This window comes from Rattus norvegicus, chromosome 5 (assembly GCF_036323735.1).
Source record: "Rattus norvegicus strain BN/NHsdMcwi chromosome 5, GRCr8, whole genome shotgun sequence".
Lineage (NCBI taxonomy): Eukaryota > Metazoa > Chordata > Mammalia > Rodentia > Muridae > Rattus > Rattus norvegicus.
The window spans coordinates 104,525,471-104,544,777 of NC_086023.1; the positions used below are offsets into that span (position 1 = coordinate 104,525,471).

General features: G+C 41.0%; 1 protein-coding gene across 21 annotated transcripts in view; it reads left to right on the plus strand.

Moving 5' to 3' along the window:
* Cntln (centlein) overlaps positions 1 to 19,307 on the plus strand; it is a 281,691-nt gene that overhangs the window by 184,670 nt on the left and 77,714 nt on the right. For 20 of the 21 annotated variants that reach the window (XM_063288373.1, XM_063288380.1, XM_063288375.1 and 17 more), the window contains one exon: positions 1,630 to 2,162. In XM_063288373.1, coding sequence (XP_063144443.1) covers positions 1,630 to 2,162 — 533 coding nt within the window. Of the gene's footprint in view, positions 1 to 1,629; positions 2,163 to 2,844; positions 7,971 to 19,307 lie in introns of those variants that run through there. The other variant, XM_063288391.1, reaches the window with a different exon arrangement.

Below are 19,307 nucleotides of genomic sequence, written 5' to 3' on the forward strand. Positions count from 1 at the left end.
TTGATCTTGTTCTCTGCTCTCTCCTTCCTTCTCTCCTTCCTACCTTTTTTGTTTGTTTGTTTGTTTGTTTTTGTTAAAGACAGGGTCTTTTACTGGCCTAGTATTCCCTTACCCATCAAGTATAGTAGGGTGGCTGGTCAGTGAGATGCAGTAACCCACCTTTTTCTGCCTCCCCAGCTCTAGAATAGCGTGTATGTGTGTGTGTGTGTGTGTGTGTGTGTGTGTGTGTGTGTGTGTATGTGTGTGCGTATGCGTATGCGTATGCGTATGCGTGTGTGTGTATGTTTTGGGAACTGATCTTAGATCATCTTGCTTTAGGTGAGTACTTTATTGACCAAGCTATCTCTCCAGTCCCAAAGACACATTCTGAAAAGGAATAAAGGACTTCAGTGAAAGCTTACACCTATAGTTCATACTGTATGTACCAACATGAACTTTAGGTTTAGTTTAGAATAGAGGTGTGAATTCATCAGTCTTAGTCAAGGTATGGCCTTGCCCATTGTTATTTCAGCTCAAAGCTACTATTACAGTGGTCCAAGAACACGTTAAATTGCTGGTCTGTCACTCCTTGAGAGTGCAGCCTATGGCCTCATGGGCAACTGTCTTCATTTGGGATGGAGAGTTACTTGTCTGAGCCTTTGCCTCTTTGTGTAGTTCTAGATGCCTCAATAACTAAAGTTAGAGATAACAACTCATCTCTGTTTCTAGAGCCAGAGTGCAGGTGCCTAACAACACATCCCTGCCGTCTCTTCTGTGTCTATTTGTTTCCTAGGCTCCAACAAAGGCCCAGCACTTCTTTGCAAAGGCAGTTTTTGAGTTTCTGTCTCAGTTTTACTTATAAAACTAGTTTGAAAAATGGACTAATGTTGTTTTTCAAATTCTAACTCCAAGCCTCTTGTAAGTTATAACATTCTGTCCTTGATGTTCCCTTACAGCGTTTATGTTTAAGATGTCTTTCCAGTAGCTGTTGATGCATAGAGCCTGGAGGCATTTGATGGTCACTGTGTTCTACAACAAGAGAAATATTTATTGAAATAAATAAAAATGTTTCATTTATAAGCAACCTTCAGATTCTTGTAATTTTAGATTATTGAAAATGATTTTTACAAAAGTATTATATGAAATAAGAATCACATAAAAATTAAAATGGTAATTTTCTAATTTAGAACTAAAACTGTTGCAGGCCATTTATTTTGTCACCACATCCTATCATGTTCCCCAAGTGTTAAAGAAATGTTCTTTACTAATACTTTCTCCATGAGGCATTTTTAGTCTATAAACAGCTTTCCTCTGAAAGTATTTCCTTTCAGAGACTATATACCCTGGGTTAGACTGTTTGCCCAAAGTATCTACAGTCTAAGAAAACCCTGTAGCTCACTGACATCCTTAGCTCTCATCACTTTGCATAGGATTTTAACTTCCCTTACCATCTGTCCTTCATTCAGCAGATGTATTATTGCGTTTCTGAATATATCCATCTACATCACCTTAGAATTATTTAGAAAGTAAGTGGTGAGATTCACTTTGTCCTTGTGCTAAATGGAACTTTCATCAGTTAGAAATGATAATTAAAAATTACATAAATTATGGTTTTAAATTTTAAGGTAGTAATTAAACTTTCCTTCTTAGGTCATTGAGTTGGAAAATCGGCTAAAATCTTTTGAGAAAAACTCAAGAAAATTAAAAGAAGAGAGTAAGAAATTAAAGAAAGAAAATGATTTCCTGAAATCCCACTTACAACACTATCAAGAAGACTCGGAGAGCAGAGGAAAGGAGCTAGAGAAACTACTGAGAGTGAGCAGCAGTGTAGAACAGGACAAAAGTGAGCTTCAAACAAAAGTCACTGCTCTGGAGAGGGAGGTCACTACGCTGAGGAGACAAGTGGCAAAAGCTAAGGCTTTGAGAGATGAAAACGAAGAGGTGGTGAATCCAGAGGAAAAGGAACACTGCCCAACAGACAAAGCTAAATCTGAGATGGCCACCACAGATGTGAGAGCCCAGCACTGTGACTGCAAGACAACCACTACCAAGGTGAAATTTAAAGCTGCCAAGAAAAAGTGCTCTGTGGGTCGCCACCACACTGTTCTCAATCACTCCGTCAAGGTTATGAGCCATGTGGAGAACCTCAGCAAGGATGGCTGGGAGGACATGAGTGAAGGCAGGTAAGGCTCTCTCTCATTAACTTAGCTCTGTGGTGGGGACAGTGTGCGTCTGTAACGCACTGGCAAATGGAGATTGAATTTCAACTACTGTCGATTTGGTATTCAGAAAAAATACTGTCAGAGCCTTTGAAATATCTTGGGAGGTCTTGTTCTGAGCTTATTGACTGAAATTTGCATGCAAAATTAGCCACAACTGCATGAGTATTTGAATAGGTGCCAGGAAACCCAAAAGAAGGCAATGCTTGATTTCTTCCAGTGATGCTATTTTCATGCAGTCATGAGGCTTGAAATTGACAGTTTGGCAGGTTGATTTAATTTGCTGGCCCTTTGCATATTCACCACTGACAGCTAAGGATTCCCAGGCAAGCCTACTAAGTCGGTTTAGTTATCTTGTGACATGCCAACCTGGGAGGAGAAACATTTTTCCCCCTTAATTTAGTTAGATAAATTTTGAATGACCCATTTCAGCTTGTTACCAGATGTCTACAAGCTGTTTAACAGCCTTTAAATTAAGAACCATCTTCACTAATTATTTCATGTGTGTATTATGCAAAGCCATTGTACAGCCTTTAAGTGGATCGAAGTTAAAGAATCCTTAAGAGAGGTCCAGATTCGTATTCTTGAGTTGTTTAGCCCCCATTGGATATAAAGAGGAGAATACTTAAAGGCTATACATTTCTAGGTCTTAAACCTGGCTGAACACTGGAAGCATAAAGGCGAAGGAATGACACAACACCTCTGTTTATACCTCTGTAATAAAGAAGTTCATTAATAGAGTTGTTAATGAGTTTTCTACTTTGCCATGGTTTTAAATCTCTGCCCTGTTTCATAATAATGTATACTTATATTTGTTTTCTCCAGATTCGTTTGTTTTTTGTTTGTTTAAGCCCTTCTGTAGTGTTCTATTTTAGATATGGAACGACTAGGGATATATTTCTTAGCTGCAAGCATAGAAATTGAAAATAAGCTTAAAACATGATGAGGGCGTCTGTAGGTGGAAAAGGTGTGATGCCTTTTCTGGCCCTCATAAGGAACATGGCTGACATACCTGTATTTAAAGACGTACATTCATTTCCCAAAGTTTGTGTGGTCATTGGAAGACAAATGAAAGCACAAAGAATTGGAGATAAGTTTTCATGTTTTATGCTTAGTGTTCATGAAGAATGGGCAGTTACTTAGAAATGTAGATAAAGAGAAGGATAAATTTATCATGTCCAAAATGAGAGCGAAGGACTGGGATGCAGAGATTCAGTAGCACCGCTCTGTTCACGACACTCCTTCCTGTGCAGCGTAGGCCCTTTGTGGACTGAGGGTCTTCTCTCACTGAGCAGTGAGTAGACGAGAAGATATTATTTCACAGAAAGACAGACAATGGTGAGAGCAAGTAAACATTAGACACTTCGCTTTGGAGGAAAGGGAATGTATTAATTACTTTTCTGTTGATATAACACTATGATCAAAACAACTTATTGAAGAAAGTTTAGTTTTGTTTATGCTTCCAGAGGGTTAGAGTTCACAATGGCAGGAAAACATGTCCGCTGACAGAAGGCATGGCAGCAAGAACAGGAAACTAAGATTCCATTATGGACTGGAGGCACAAAGCAAAGCAGGGAGGGTAAATTGGGTGGTATGAAGTTTGAACTCTCAGAGTCCACCCCTAGTGTTATAACTGCAATGCTGCAGCACTTAACCTTGCCGAACAGTGCCATCCACCAATACTGTGAAGGACATTTCTCATTCAAATCACCACAGATGCTCTGGTTTGTATCAGCACTTGGGTTTATGCCATTTTGCTTCAGGGAAAGATAAAGAGTAGCAGACAGGAAGGTGAAAGACACATTGTTTCTGAGGCTGGTTCTCAGGTATACCAGTGCTTTTTATATTAAAATACTCTGAATGGCAACACATCATAGGATGGCTTTCTGAGCCTGAGCAACTCTTTGCACGTTATAATCACAGAGAGGTCCTCTAAAAATCCCCAGGGGCAAACATACTCCAAACCAATGTTTTTATAATTGTTGAGGCTGACTAAACGTATCAGTTTTCTTTGAGTATTGTTACCTGGTTCCAATGTGCTGGTAGGTTTGGGAAATAATTTAAATGATTGCAAAATGAAGTTTATAGTCTTTATACAGAAAATAAACTAAAAGGCATGTTTACTGGGAAAGTGAGATATTCAATTTCTCCTTCCCTGGTCTCAGAAGCAACAGAAGTAAACAAAATAGTACTCAGCTCAAAACCACCAAACATTTATCTATATCTTCATGGAAAATCTAGTGACAACTACAATCTGTACCCCAACAATATAATGCTCCTGTACTTTTCATAAAATATTGGAATAGCTTATTTATGTATGAGTCTATATATATTGATAAATACATAAAAGCTAGGTAATATATTCAATTTCAATTTCATCATATCAATGCATGTTCATAAAGCCATATGTTTTGAAGAAATATCACTACACTTTTAAATATAAGAATATCATCTAAGTTGCTCAGTAAGTAGTATAACTCACTTTTGCACAGTGATGTTGTTAAACTTCCTGCTTGGTAGGACGGTTTCAGAAATCATTTAGCTGCAAAGAATTCTCACATTAGAATCCATGTGGAGGAACATCATAGGCATCGTAGGATTCTATTTCTTTTCTAAGTACAGTATAGTACTTAGTTTTCTGTTGACTTGACACAGGCTAGAGTTATCTGGGAAGAAGCAGCTCAGTTGAAGAAAGGTTTCTGTCAGATTCTTGTAGGCAAGTCTGTAGGACATTATGTAGATTAGTGATCAGTGTGGGAGGTCACTGTGGGCAGTGCTACTGCTGGGCATGTGGTCTGAGATGGATAAGAAAGCAGGTTGGGCAAACTATGGGGAGCAAGACAGTACACAGCATTACTCTGTGGCCTCCCATCCTCCTCATCTCCCATTCTCCCTGTTGGTAAATCTCCTGAATGCTCCTCATGTTCCCATTGTACATTCATGACAGAGAGACGGACAGTCAGACTGACAGATTTTAGTTCATGAGTCTGCTGCCTGCCCTGACTTCTCTCAGTAGAGGAGTGTGCCCAGAGAGCTGTAAGATGAAATAAATCCCGTCTTTCCCACACTGCTTTTGGTCATGCTGTTGTACTTTGGCAGTGGCAACCCTAAGACATATTGTATGAGGATTATTTGGACACTGAGAAAAATAAAAACAGGTATATATTACCTTTATGTAACTATCACCTGGTATTTCTTTCACACAATTTATGAGAGTATGTTTGTTCTGATCATGTTGCTGTGATAAAACACTGACACAAGCAGCTTGAGGAAAAACATCTATTATTTGGTGGACCCTCTAGTGATGGTGTCACTGAGGGATAGTCACAGCAAGATCTACAGGAGCTGAAGCAGAGGCCACAGAGCCATGCTGGTCCCAGCTCATTTGGTGTAGCATGTTCTGCTGCATTGTTCCTCTTCTCTTCTCTTCTCTTCTCTTCTCTTCTCTTCTCTTCTCTTCTCTTCTCTTCTCTTCTCTTCTCTTCTCTTCTCTTCTCTTCTCTTTCTCCTTGTCTCAACCTGCAAACCCTCAGCCATTGTTCTAGCACCACACGCCCTTCTGCCTGCCTGCTGCCATGACCCCTTCCATGATAGTCATGGACTCACCCTCTGAAACTATAAACTATACCAAGTCCCCAGTTAAATGCTTATTTCATAAATTGCCTTGGTCTTAGTTTTTCTTCACAGCAACAGAAAAATAGCTAACATGCTTGAAATGTATCTTTTCAAGACACTATGATCTCTGGCTCTCTTAACTGCAGTCTGATGTGTGGTAGCTGAAGGATTTCTCTCAGCTCCTCACCCCCATTTTATTTTAAACTGTGCCTCTCTCAACATTTCTGTGACAGTTAATTTTATGTATGAGCTTGGAGGACATGCTTAACTTTTAAATGGTGAGCACTAGGTAACTGTTTTCTAGGCTGGAACTCACTCACATGCACTCAGATTAGGTCCTGAATAGAATACGAAGGTGCAATGCATGAAGCTCCTGAAGAGCCTAAGAGTCACTTTACACAGGCTTAATGACTTGGTCTTTCAGCTGGCAACCAGCTTCCATTAAAGCAGCTGGCGAAGCTTGGAAGGCTAGCAGAGTTTTAAAGATATCTTTTGAGACAGTGTCTTGTGTATCACAGGCTGGCTTCAAAATCCGGATCCCCTGCCTCTTCCTCCCAAGTGCTCAGATTTTTAATCCATGCAAATTTCTCATCAAAATTAAGAATAAAGACAAAGCAAGAAGGAATTAATTGTCTGGTGGCTTTTTAGCTCTCAACTGTCCCATCAGCTCTCCTGGAATGCTGCCTACAGGTCTTCAGGCTGGAACTGGATCATAAGTTCCTCAAACATAGCGGATGCCTGCCACTTGAGCAATGTAGTCACACACTTTTAGCACTCCCAGATCTAACTTAACTCCCGGATAGCACTGCTGGCCTAACTCCTGAAAAAAAAATGTGTGTGTGTGTGTGTGTGTGTGTGTGTGTGTGTGTATTTGTATTTTCTAGTTTCTGGAAAATCACAAGGAACGTACCTTATAACAACCCATCATTGCCTCAAAAGGAAAGCAGTGAAGTTTGAGATTAAATACCAGGAGAGGACATCACAAGAAATACTCATATATCTGAAATTTTGAAGGAAACAATCAGCAGGTCGTTGATAGGGAGTCTCCATAGAGTTGGTTGGTGGACACTGAGAGTAGAGCAGCCATCATGTGGACGTTGCCTGTTCTCCTGAATCTCTGCTTTGTGTAGTGAACAAACTAGCTTGTTGTGACAGTACATGCTAAAGCTTTGCTTGAGTCTAAAACAACTGATTTCTCACTAAAACTCGTCTGACTCCTGGCCACATTTAGTATTGAACAGAAGGAAATTCCAAGCCTTCAGTGTGACAAGGATGTCCAGAGGAGCTAACCAGCCCCTTAGCCTCTGGGTGATCACAGTGACCTCTTCCACCATAAGTGCCATCAAGTCGTTTACCTGGTAACAGAAAATTGGTTTGTGCATGCAATTTTCCTTTGAACTTTAAGAATGCCACCATCCTTCGACTTACATATCTGATGATATCTTAGATACCATTCCACAGAGTAGAAGGCACATTTTCTGGCAAAGGATATTTGATAATCAACTATATCAGGGAATTTTCTAGTCTTATGATATCATACAGTAGAAATAGACTATTTAGAGCAGTGAATAGTCTGTTTTAGGCTTAGTTATGGCACTAGCCAGAAGATACTGAGTATAGAAAATGTCCTTTTTAAAATTTTATTTATTTATTTTTATACTCCAGATTTTATTCCCCTCCCTGTCCACCCTCCAACTGTTCCATAAATGTCTTTAATTAACATTTCTTTTAATTGCTTCACTCCTTCTTTAAAAGGGGAACAAGAATACCCTTGGCAGGGAATAGAGAGGCAAAGATTAAAACAGAGACAGAAGGAACACCCATTCAGAGCCTGCCCCACATGTGGCCCATACATATACAGCCACCCAATTAGACAAGATGGATGAAGCAAAGAAGTGCAGGCCGACAGAATGTAGATCTCTCCTGAGAGGCACAGCCAGAATACAGCAAACACAGAGGCGAATGCCAGCAGCAAACCACTGAACTGAGAATAGGTTCCCTATTGAAGGAATCAGAGAAAGAACTGGAAGAGCTTGAAGGGGCTCGAGACCCCAAAAGTACAACAATGCCAAGCAACCAGAGCTTCCAGGGACTAAGCCACTACCTAAAGACTATACATGGACTGACCCTGGACTCTGACCCCATAGGTAGCAATGAATATCCTAGTAAGAGCACCAGTGGAAGGGGAAGCCCTGGGTCCTGCTAAGACTGAACCCCCAGTGAACTAGACTGGTGGGGGGAGGGCGGCATGGGGGGAGGGTTGGGAGGGGAACACCCATAAGGAAGGGGAGGGGGGAGGGGGATGTTTGCCCGGATACCGGGAAAGGGAATAACACTCAAAATGTATATAAGAAATACTCAAGTTAATAAAAAAAAATAAAATGTAAAAAAAAAAAAAAGAAAGAAACTTGATCTCAAATTGACTAACCTATTTTGAAAGCCTGTATGGCTGGCACTGTGCTTAGCTCATTTGCAATCATCTTCCCTTTGTGTAATTGTATTTTAAAGTGCCATTTGTGGTCCCACTTTTCCTCTTTATTATTAGATACATAGTCTATGGCTCCACTGTGTTCTTAGAAATAAAGGGAAGGTTCTGCAAGTCCACCTTTGCCCTGAATTGAGCATCCTAAAAGCGCAGGACTTCTCTGTATTCCCTGCTGCCTATCCTAGCCAAAATGAGCAGGCTTTATCTCTGTTGCCATGTTTTCAGTGACTAACTCTGTTTCACATTTCTGAACTGAGATTGCCATTCTGAGTCACTAACAACTGTTTCTCACCTTCTTCCTTCTCCTGTTCCTCATAATATTTCTTATTTACCACCAGGTGGCAATGAATAAATACGCCCAAGCAGGCAAAAAAAAAAAAAAAAAAGAAAAAAGAAATACTCAAGTTAATAATAATAAAAAAAAAGACAGAAAAAAAAACATTTCTTTTCATTTAATTGCTATCAGGGCTTAGTTTTAAGATAGATCTTATATTGTCCTCTCTAAACATTTAGCCAAGTAACTCACTAGAGACTCGCCTTTCATCATTATCACTTTGAGCTTAGTAGTTTGAGGGTTGGAATAGCTTGTATTGGTTGTCAGCTTGACGTTATGGGAATATATATATGATATATATGGGTTGTCTTAACTTGACGGTTAAGAAACTGCCTCTCTCAGGGTAGCTTGTGGGCGTGTCTGTGAGGCATATTCTTGATTTCTAATTGTTATAAGTGGTCTCATCCCTCTGTGGTTGTATGAACTCTGGGCAGTGGCCCTAGGTTATGTAAGAAAAGTACCTAAATCTGAGCCTGGGAGCAGGCCAGTAATAAGGACTCCTTGTAGTTTTGTGTCCAGATCCCCTCCCTGAATTCCAGCCCCAGCATCCCTCAATGATGGACTCTAACCTGAAACAAATGCTCCCCTCCCAGATCGTTATTGCTTATTGTTCTTATCCCAACAACGCTAAAGCACGGATCCTATTCCTCAGGTAAAATAAGTTTCCTTTTCAGATTCCCACTACTGTTGTGGAAGCAGTAACTAGACTGTATACACTGAGCTGCTCAGTCTACAGTATTGCCAGTCAGCAGAGCGGCACACTGTATTAGCCACATCAGTTACCCCAACTGAGGTGGAATTATAACCAAGTCTGGAAATCAGAAGATAGGCTGTACCTGTCACTACTATTGTATCTAGCTAACTTGGTTCCCCTTGGCTGCAATGTCTCAAAGCATTCTTTACTCTTTATTTCCATTTCTTTATACCTCATAATTTTTCTAGAACATTTTTTCAGTATCATGACCACATTGTGAAACACAAAAGGTAACTTTGAGTCCTTGCCTCATTTGACCTGTCAGTATCCTTTGGTAGAGTTAATTTCTACATTTTGCCATGCTATACTTTGTATATGATAGTCACTAACACAGCCAGTCTCTTCAGTGAAAGTCAGCCATAGCACTATGATTGACACTCCACCACAGCACCATCAGTGACATTCAATAATGGGGCCATTTACTGTTCTCTCTTCCCGATTCCTCCCATTTGGTTTTTAAGAGGCCAAACCCTTGGGTTTTAAACTTTAAAAAAAAATCGACATTTTGTGATTTCATATGTTAACATAATCCTTACATCTTTAACTAATGCTGTTATTGTAGCCATCCCAAAATCTAAATATAATAGTACTCCTCACTCATGAATTTAAGATTGAGCTAACAGTCTAACATCATACTTTGAATCTCATTTCCTAATCATACTCCTGAGATTCCCCACACAAAATCTCTTCCGAAATAATGGTAATTCTTTCACTTATACCAAAAGAAAACTTGGACTCATCCTTGATTTGATTCCAGTCTTCATTTCCAACATCTAATCAATTGGGAATTCATCGTAGCTTTCTTCTGAAAACACGGCCCACCCTCACTACTTGTGTTGTACCAACACGGGCACGCATTTCACCATTTGTCCAGTTTCCTAACCAGGCTGTTTGGCCACACTGAACTGCTAGTTCTTCCTGCCGGGGAGGGACATCTGTATCTCGGGTGTCTCGGCTGTACAAGTATACCCTACCTCTTGTGTGGAATGTGTTGCCATCCATTTAGCTATGCTGCTTCTCTAGTACTGCCCCAAAGACCATTCTGTACCATGACCAAGGCAGCTCTTATAAGGGCAGCATTTAATTAGGGCTGGCTTACAGGTTCAGAGGTTCAGTCCATTATCATCAAGATGGGAGCATGGCAGCATCCAGGAAGGCATGGTGCAGGAGGAGCTGAGAGTTCTACATCTTCATCTGAAGGCTCATAGAAGACTCACTTCCAGGCAGCTAGGGTGAGAGTTTTAAAGCCCACTCCCACAGTGACACACCTACTCCAAATGACCACACCTACTCCAACAAGGCCCCACTCCCAAATAGTACCACTCCCTGAGCTAGGCATACGCAACCTCCACAACAACTGATTTCTGAAAGTCTGCCTGGTTCTCGAAAATAAAATTTTTATCAGGCTGATCTATGTCCTTTTCTCTAGCTTCCTCCCATCCTGAGGACTGTGTTCATGTTAACTTTGTGCTCTACCAGTGACTATTGCCCAGCCCCATCTCATCTCATTTTAAACACAACAATCTATGTGAACCCCAACAAAATATGCTTATCAATTTTGCCATTAAAAATGGCACTCAGAAAACAGAAAATAGAGACACTTCAGCATGTAAGAGGTGGAAAAAACTTTACAGTGTAGAATCATGATTTCCAAAGATCTCATCAGACTAGGAAGATACACTTAAACATAAAACTACAGAACAGTTTACTTTGAGTACAAAAATGTCTGTTGTTATGCAAGGAACAGCAAAACAGAACCAGAGACAGAACTTGAAGAGCAATTAAATTTGGTAACAGGGAGGATCATTGTTAAATATTTTATTGATTGTCTATGGGCATGTTAGTAAGTACACATCAGGTGCTTAAAAAATACAGTCTTCAGTCTTATAGTGCTAATATCCTTGGCAGAAAACAGAAAATAAACTTGTGTGAGCAATAAAAAAATTGTCTGACTACTCTGGAAGAAAAAGGTATTTAATAGTCAATACGTACAAATATTGTATGAGTCTATTTTAGAATAGACATGCCAAAGAGACTTACACAGTTTTAGCCTGCAAACGTGATACTTCTGTGTACTGTTCTTAGTATGTGAATTTAATTCTCATCCTATTGCTACATCAGCATAACCTAGAACATGTTCAAGAGAGACTAAGGCAGCATAGCATCTCAAAATCATTTAGATTAGGAAAATTAGGACAAGCATGAATTTTTTCCTAAAGATGTCTCAATGAGTATGAATCTATGTAAAAATAGTTTAACTGTATCTAGAAAAAAGTTATTATATCCTCTTCAACTTCAAAACTTCTGTTGCTTTCTTTGTAAAATAATTTTAATGGTGAATATATGTTTTCATACAACTCTCTGATATGCTTGGGACATACTCCATCCCTTCTCTCCTTCACTGTTTTTCCCTAAATTTTCCACTTCTATTGTCTTAATCACTGTTCTATTGCTGTGAAAAGACACCATGACCAAGGCAATTCTTATTAAAGAAAACATTTAATTCAGAGCTGCCTTACAGTTTCAGAGGCTTAGTCCATTGTTATCATGGCAGGGAGTGTGGCAGCATGCAGGCAGGCATGGTGCATTGAGAGAGGTGGGCAGGTAAAACTACACTGAGATGCCATCTCACTCCAGGCAGAATGGAAGTCATTACAAAAGCAAATACCAACAACATCCATTACAGCCATGGTCAGTGAAGAAGAAGCTGAGAGCTTTATATCCTAATCCTTAGGCAGCAGGCATGGAGAGACTGAGCCAAGCTTGGGCTTTGGAAACCTCAAAATCCACCCTCAGAGACAAGTTTCTTCCAACGAGGCCATACCTACATCCCCAAGGCCACACCTCCCAATCTTTCTAATCCTTTCCATAGTTTTCACTCTATGGTGAATACGTATTCAAATATATGAGCCAGTGGAGGGGTGCATTTTTGGTCAGACCACCTCATCAACTATCATGCCAGACATGCTTTCAGATAGTGTAAAATCGTGTTTGTAAATGAGAGAAAACATGAGATTTGGCTTTCTGAGACTGACTTATCATTCAGTGATTGTCTCTAGTTATATCCCTTTTCTTTCAAAAATATAACTTCATTTTTCATGGTAGAAAGGAATTCCTTATATAGTCCATATGTAGCAGGAAATTTTTTTAAAAAGATCACCATGACATGCTAGTACTGGCACCAGCAGGCCTCATGGCACTAGCGGAGTGTTTCTATCAGCAGATTCTCTGGCCCAGAGCTCTTGAAATGTCTCCACCTACTCGCTGAGTTCCCAATTTCCATCCTATGCTACTGCCAGCTACTCTATGGGCCCTGCAACGATCACTCTCACTACCATGGCTAGTCCCAACAATGCCCACCACCATTCTAGTTCCCATGGCGGGTCATTGCCAAGGCAGCCCCACGTAACAAGCGCCTATCTCGTGGCTCTCTTGCTGTTGACTCTGCTCAGTCAGAGTTCCCAGTAATCCAATAAAATCAAAACTCTAGAAGCTTGAAATTTATCAATCAGACTTATAACAGTAAATTCCCACCCCCAAAAAATGTCCACATGCCGGCCCGCAGCAGCTCTCTGCTCCCAGACCCTGTGGGAAAGAGACCTCACCGCCTGGTCAGGTGGGCACTCCTAAGGCTGCAGAGCAGAAGAGACCACCAACACTGCCCACCCCTGCCCACATCCCTGGCCCAAGAGGAAACTGTATAAGGCCTCTAGGCTCCCGTGGGGGAGGGCCCAGGAGCAGCAGGACACCTGCCTGAGACACCACCCGAACCTGAAGGAAACAGACCGGATAAACAGTTCTCTGCCCCCAAATCCCGTGGGAGGGAGAGCTAAACCCTCAGAGAGGCAGACACACCTGGGAAACCAGAAGAGACTGCACTCTGCATACACATCTCGGACGCCAGAGGAAAACACCAAAGGCCATCTGGAACCCTGGTGCACTGAAGCTCACGGAAGGGGCGGCGCAGGTATTCCTGGTTGCTGCCGCCACAGAGAGCCCGTGGGCAGCCCCCCTTGAGCAAACTTGAGCCTCGGGACCACAGGTAAGACCAACTTGTCTGCTGCAAGAAAGCTGCCTGGTGAAATCGGGACACAGAGGCAGAATTCCTCTAGGACCGGGCACGTCCTGTGTTTACCGGAAGTCCCACACCCGCAGATCCCGGCCCGCAGCAGCTCTCTGCTCCCAGACCCTGTGGGAAAGAGACCTCACCGCCTGGTCAGGTGGGCACTCCTGAGGCTGCAGAGCAGAAGAGACCACCAACACTGCCCACCCCTGCCCACATCCCTGGCCCAAGAGGAAACTGTATAAGGCCTCTGGGCTCCCGTGGGGGAGGGCCCAGGAGCTGCAGGACACCTGCCTGAGACACCGCCCGAACCTGAAGGAAACAGACCGGATAAACAGTTCTCTGCCCCCAAATCCCGTGGGAGGGAGAGCTAAACCCTCAGAGAGGCAGACACGCCTGGGAAACCAGAAGAGACTGCACTCTGCATACACATCTCGGACGCCAGAGGAAAACACCAAAGGCCATCTGGAACCCTGGTGCACTGAAGCTCACGGAAGGGGCGGCGCAGGTATTCCTGGTTGCTGCCACCACAGAGAGCCGGTGGGCAGCACCCCGCGAGCGAACTTGAGCCTCGGGACCACAGGTAAGACCAACCTTTCTGCTGCAAGAAAGCTGCCTGGTGAACTCAAACACAGGCCCACAGGAACAGCTGAAGACCTGTAGAGAGGAAAACTACACGCCCGAAAGCAGAACACTCTGTCCCCATAACTGACTGAAAGAGAGGAAAACAGGTCTACAGCACTCCTGACACACAGGCTTATAGGACAGTCTAGCCACTGTCAGAAATAGCACAACAAAGTAACACTAGAGATAATCTGATGGCGAGAGGCAAGCGCAGGAACCCAAGCAACAGAAACCAAGACTACATGGCATCATCGGAGTCCAATTCTCCCACCAAAACAAACATGGGATATCCAAACACATCAGAAAAGCAAGATCTAGTTTCAAAATCATATTTGATCATGATGCTGGAGGACTTCAAGAAAGACATAAAGAACTCCCTTAGAGAAACACAGGAAAACATTAATAAACAAGTAGAAGCCTACAGAGAGGAATCGCAAAAATCCCTGAAAGAATCGCAAAAATCCCTGAAAGAATTCCAGGAAAACACAATCAAACAGTTCAAGTAACTAAAAATGGAAATAGAAGCAATCAAGAAAGAACACATGGAAACAACCCTGGATATAGAAAACCAAAAGAAGAGACAAGGAGCTGTAGATACAAGCCTCACCAACAGAATACAAGAGATGGAAGAGAGAATCTCAGGAGCAGAAGATTCCATAGAAATCATTGACTCAACTGTCAAAGATAATGTAAAGCAGAAAAAGCTACTGGTCCAAAACATACAGGAAATCCAGGACTCAATGAGAAGATCAAACCTAAGGATAATAGGTATAGAAGAGAGTGAAGACTCCCAGCTCAAAGGACCAGTAAATATCTTCAACAAAATCATAGAAGAAAACTTCCCTAACCTAAAAAAAGAGATACCCATAGGCATACAAGAAGCCTACAGAACTCCAAATAGATTGGACCAAAAAAGAAACACCTCCCGTCACATAATAGTCAAAACACCAAACGCACAAAATAAAGAAAGAATATTAAAAGCAGTAAGGGAAAAAGGTCAAGTAACATATAAAGGCAGACCTATCAAAATCACACCAGACTTCTCGCCAGAAACTATGAAGGCCAGAAGATCCTGGACTGATGTCATACAGACCCTAAGAGAACACAAATGCCAGCCCAGGTTACTGTATCCTGCAAAACTCTCAATTAACATAGATGGAGAAACCAAGATATTCCATGACAAAACCAAATTTACACAATATCTTTCTACAAATCCAGCACTACAAAGGATAATAAATGGTAAAGCCCAACATAAGGAGGCAAGCTATACCCTAGAAGAAGCAAGAAACTAATCGTCTTGGCAAGAAAACAAGGAGAATGAAAGCACACAAACATAACCTCACATCCAAATATGAATATAACGGGAAGCAATAATCACTATTCCTTAATATCTCTCAACATCAATGGCCTCAACTCCCCAATAAAAAGACATAGATTAACAAACTGGATACGCAATGAGGACCCTGCATTCTGCTGCCTACAGGAAACACACCTCAGAGACAAAGATAGACATTACCTCAGAGTGAAAGGCTGGAAAACAATTTTCCAAGCAAATGGTCAGAAGAAGCAAGCTGGAGTAGCCATTCTAATATCAAATAAAATCAATTTTCAAGAAAAGTCATCAAAAAAGATAAGGAAGGACACTTCATATTCATCAAAGGAAAAATCCACCAAGATGAACTCTCAATCCTAAATATCTATGCCCCAAATACAAGGGCACCTACATATGTAAAAGAAACCTTACTAAAGCTCAAAACACACATTGCACCTCACACAATAATAGTGGGAGATTTCAACACCCCACTCTCATCAATGGACAGATCATGGAAACAGAAATTAAACAGAGATGTAGACAGACTAAGAGAAGTCATGAGCCAAATGGACATAATGGATATTTATAGAACATTCTATCCTAAAGCAAGAGGATATACCTTCTTCTCAGCTCCTCATGGTACTTTCTCCAAAATTGACCATATAATTGGTCAAAAAACGGGCCTCAACAGGTACAGAAAGATAGAAATAATCCCATGTGTGCTATCAGACCACCACAGCCTAAAACTGGTCTTCAATAACAATCAAGGAAGAATGCCCACATATACTTGGAAATTGAACAATGCTCTACTCAATGATAACCTGGTCAAGGAAGAAATAAAGAAAGAAATTAAAAACTTTTTAGAATTTAATGAAAATGAAGGTACAACATACCCAAACTTATGGGACACAATGAAAGCTGTGCTAAGAGGAAAACTCATAGCGCTGAGTGCCTGCAGAAAGAAACAGGAAAGAGCATATGTCAGCAGCTTGACAGCACACCCAAAAGCTCTAGAACAAAAAGAAGCAAATACACCCAGGAGGAGTAGAAGGCAGGAAATAATCAAACTCAGAGCTGAACTCAACCAAGTAGAAACAAAAAGGACCATAGAAAGAATCAACAGAACCAAAAGTTGGTTCTTTGAGAAAATCAACAAGATAGATAAACCCTTAGCCAGACTAATGAGAGGACACAGAGAATGCGTCCAAATTAACAAAATCAGAAATGAAAAGGGAGACATAACAACAGATTCAGAGGAAATTCAAAAAATCATCAGATCTTACTATAAAAACCTATATTCAACAAAACTTGAAAATCTTCAGGAAATGGACAATTTCCTAGACAGATACCAGGTACCAAAGTTAAATCAGGAACAGATAAACCAGTTAAACAACCCCATAACTCCTAAGGAAATAGAAGCAGTCATTAAAGGTCTCCCAACCAAAAAGAGCCCAGGTCCAGACGGGTTTAGTGCAGAATTCTATCAAACCTTCATAGAAGACCTCATACCAATATTATTCAAACTATTCCACAAAATTGAAACAGATCGATCACTACCGAATACCTTCTACGAAGCCACAATTACTCTTATACCTAAACCACACAAAGACACAACAAAGAAAGAGAACTTCAGACCAATTTCCCTTATGAATATTGACGCAAAAATACTCAACAAAATTCTGGCAAACAGAATCCAAGAGCACATCAAAACAATCATCCACCATGACCAGGTAGGCTTCATCCCAGGCATGCAGGGATGGTTTAATATACGGAAAACCATCAACGTGATCCATTATATAAACAAACTGAAAGAACAAAACCACATGATCATTTCATTAGACGCTGAGAAAGCATTTGACAAAATTCAACACCCCTTCATGATAAAAGTCCTGGAAAGAATAGGAATTCAAGGCCCATACCTGAACATAGTAAAAGCCATATACAGCAAACCAGTTGCTAACATTAAACTAAATGGAGAGAAACTTGAAGCAATCCCACTAAAATCAGGGAGTAGACAATGCTGCCCACTCTCTCCCTATTTATTCAATATAGTTCTTGAAGTTCTAGCCAGAGCAATCAGACAACAAAAGGAGGTCAAGGGGTTACAGATCGGAAAAGAAGAAGTCAAAATATCCCTATTTGCAGATGATATGATAGTATATTTAAGTGATCCCAAAAGTTCCACCAGAGAACTACTAAAGCTGATAAACAACTTCAGCAAAGTGGCTGGGTATAAAATTAACTCAAATAAATCAGTTGCCTTCCTCTATACAAAAGAGAAACAAGCCGAGAAAGAAATTAGGGAAACGACACCCTTCATAATAGATCCAAATAATATAAAGTACCTCAGTGTGACTTTAACCAAGCAAGTAAAAGATCTGTACAATAAGAACTTCAAGACACTGAAGAAGGAAATTGAAGAAGACCTCAGAAGATGGAAAGATCTCCCATGCTCATGGATTGGCAGGATTAATATAGTAAAAATGGCCATTTTACCAAAAGCGATCTACAGATTCAATGCAATCCCCATCAAAATACCAATCCAATTCTTCAAAGAGTTAGACAGAACAATTTGCAAATTCATCTGGAATAACAAAAAACCCAGGATAGCTAAAGCTATCCTCAACAATAAAAGGACTTCAGGGGGAATCACTATCCCTGAACTCAAGCAGTATTACAGAGCAATAGTGATAAAAACTGCATGGTATTGGTACAGAGACAGACAGATAGACCAATGTAATAGAATTGAAGACCCAGAAATGAACCCACATACCTATGGTCACTTGATTTTTGACAAAGGAGCCAAAACCATCCAATGGAAAAAAGATAGCATTTTCAGCAAATGGTGCTGGTTCAACTGGAGGTCAACATGTAGAAGAATGCAGATCGATCCATGCTTATCACTCTGTACAAAGCTTAAGTCCAAGTGGATCAAGGACCTCCACATCAAACCAGACACACTCAAACTAATAGAAGAAAAACTAGGGAAGCATCTGGAACACATGGGCACTGGAAAAATTTTCCTGAACAAAACACCAATGGCTTACGCTCTAAGATCAAGAATCGACAAATGGGATCTCATAAAACTGCAAAGCTTCTGTAAGGCAAAGGACACTGTGGTTAGGACAAAACGGCAACCAACAGATTGGGAAAAGATCTTTACCAATCCTACAACAGATAGTGGCCTTATATCCAAAATATACAAAGAACTCAAGAAGTTAGACCGCAGGGAAACAAATAACCCTATTAAAAAATGGGGCTCAGAGCTAAACAAAGAATTCACAGCTGAGGAATGCCGAATGGCTGAGAAACACCTAAAGAAATGTTCAACATCTTTAGTCATAAGGGAAATGCAAATCAAAACAACCCTGAGATTTCACCTCACACCAGTGAGAATGGCTAAGATCAAAAACTCAGGGGACAGCAGATGCTGGCGAGGATGCGGAGAAAGAGGAACACTCCTCCATTGTTGGTGGGGTTGCAAACTGGTACAACCATTCTGGAAATCAGTCTGGAGGATCCTCAGAAAATTGGACATTGAACTGCCTGAGGATCCAGCGATACCTCTCTTGGGCATATACCCAAAAGATGCCCCAACATATAAAAAAGACACGTGCTCCACTATGTTCATTGCAGCCTTATTTATAATAGCCAGAAGCTGGAAAGAACCCAGATGCCCTTCAACAGAGGAATGGATACAGAAAATGTGGTACATCTACACAATGGAATATTACTCAGCTATCAAAAACAATGGCTTTATGAAATTCGTAGGCAAATGGTTGCAACTGGAAAACATCATCCTGAGTGAGCTAACCCAATCACAGAAAGACATACATGGTATGCACTCATTGATAAGTGGCTATTAGCCCAAATGCTTGAATTACCCTAGATGCCTAGAACACATGAAACTCAAGACGGATGA